Genomic DNA, 1,195 nt, shown 5'->3' with positions numbered 1-1,195 from the left:
CACACACACACACACACACACACACACACACACATACAATCATGTTAATACACACACTGCTCAATGAATGTGTGTGTGTGTGTGTATGTCACATGCAGCAGACAGACTGAAGTGCATAAGTGCATCTGAGTCTCTATGCAGCTGACAGCTGTGTGTGTGCGTGCGTGTCTGTGTGCGCGTGCACACACGTGTGTGTGTGTGCGTGTACTCACCCTGTATCGATGCTCTTTGTGAATGCTGCCCAGGAAACACTGCATGCACAGAACACAGGTCGGATCAGCTGCACACTCCCTAAACACACACACACACACACACACAGGTTAACAGAGTGTGTGTTTGTCACCTGCATACATCATTTTCATATATACACACAGCAGCAGGTTCTACCTGACAGGCACAATCACCTCCGCCTACCTCACCTGTGTAACATGTCACCTGTGTGATGTGTCACCTGTGTGATGTGACACCTGTGTGATGTGACACCTGTGTGATGTGACACCTGTGTGATGTGACACCTGTGTGATGTGACACCTGTCACCTGTGCGCCTCCTACCTGCAGGAGTAGGTGGGCTCTCCCACCTTGAACACGTGTCCACACAGCGGTGACGGTTGGTTGTTCTCCTGCAGGAGTGGCAGGCCGATGGCTGGGTCCTCCCCCAGCAGGAGCCACTCCAGAGGGGCCAGGAGGAGCAGCTGACAGGCCAGCTCCTCCCTCTGCTCCTCCCTCTGCTCCTCCCTGCTGCTGCCTCCACTTGGCCCCACGCAAAGGATTCTGGGTACATACACCGCCAGGTGACGGTACACCTCCGGCCGCAGGTCGGCTGCCGCCAGCCATCTCTGAGGAGGAGGAGGGAGAGAGGACGAGGATGAGGAGGTGAAAATACAGCTTTAATGTAAAAAAAGCCCAATGTCTGGTGACATACGTGAGATAAACAGGAGTTAAACAGAGCCAACGTCATAAATAAAGAGAAAAAACAAAATACAGGAGATAAACAGACAGAAATAACATAGAGATAAATGAACTAAATAAACAAAGATAAATAAATAAAATAAACAGACAAAGAATATAGAAACCTAAACAGAGAAAAATGAAATAAATATGCAGAAAAAAATAAACAAATATAACTAAATAAAATAAACAGAGATACATTAGATAAACAAGATTAATAAATGAAACAAAGAGACAAATAAATAA

General features: G+C 46.9%; 1 protein-coding gene across 1 annotated transcript; it reads right to left on the bottom strand.

Annotated features, from left to right (window-relative positions):
• Nucleotides 1–208: 208 nt before the first annotated feature.
• LOC121938015 (E3 ubiquitin-protein ligase UBR2-like) lies at nt 209–837 on the bottom strand (the record flags this gene model as incomplete). The annotated part of the gene is made up of 2 exons (XM_042481306.1): nt 209–291; nt 554–837. Coding segments are annotated over 2 exons (367 nt in total), but the record flags the coding sequence as incomplete, so codon positions are not given.
• Between the last annotated feature and the right edge of the window lie 358 nt (nt 838–1,195).

Source organism: Plectropomus leopardus, unplaced genomic scaffold, assembly GCF_008729295.1.
Source record: "Plectropomus leopardus isolate mb unplaced genomic scaffold, YSFRI_Pleo_2.0 unplaced_scaffold28213, whole genome shotgun sequence".
NCBI lineage: Eukaryota > Metazoa > Chordata > Actinopteri > Perciformes > Serranidae > Plectropomus > Plectropomus leopardus.
The sequence above is the reverse complement of the archived record's forward strand: the minus strand, read 5'-3'. Positions and strand labels throughout refer to the sequence as shown.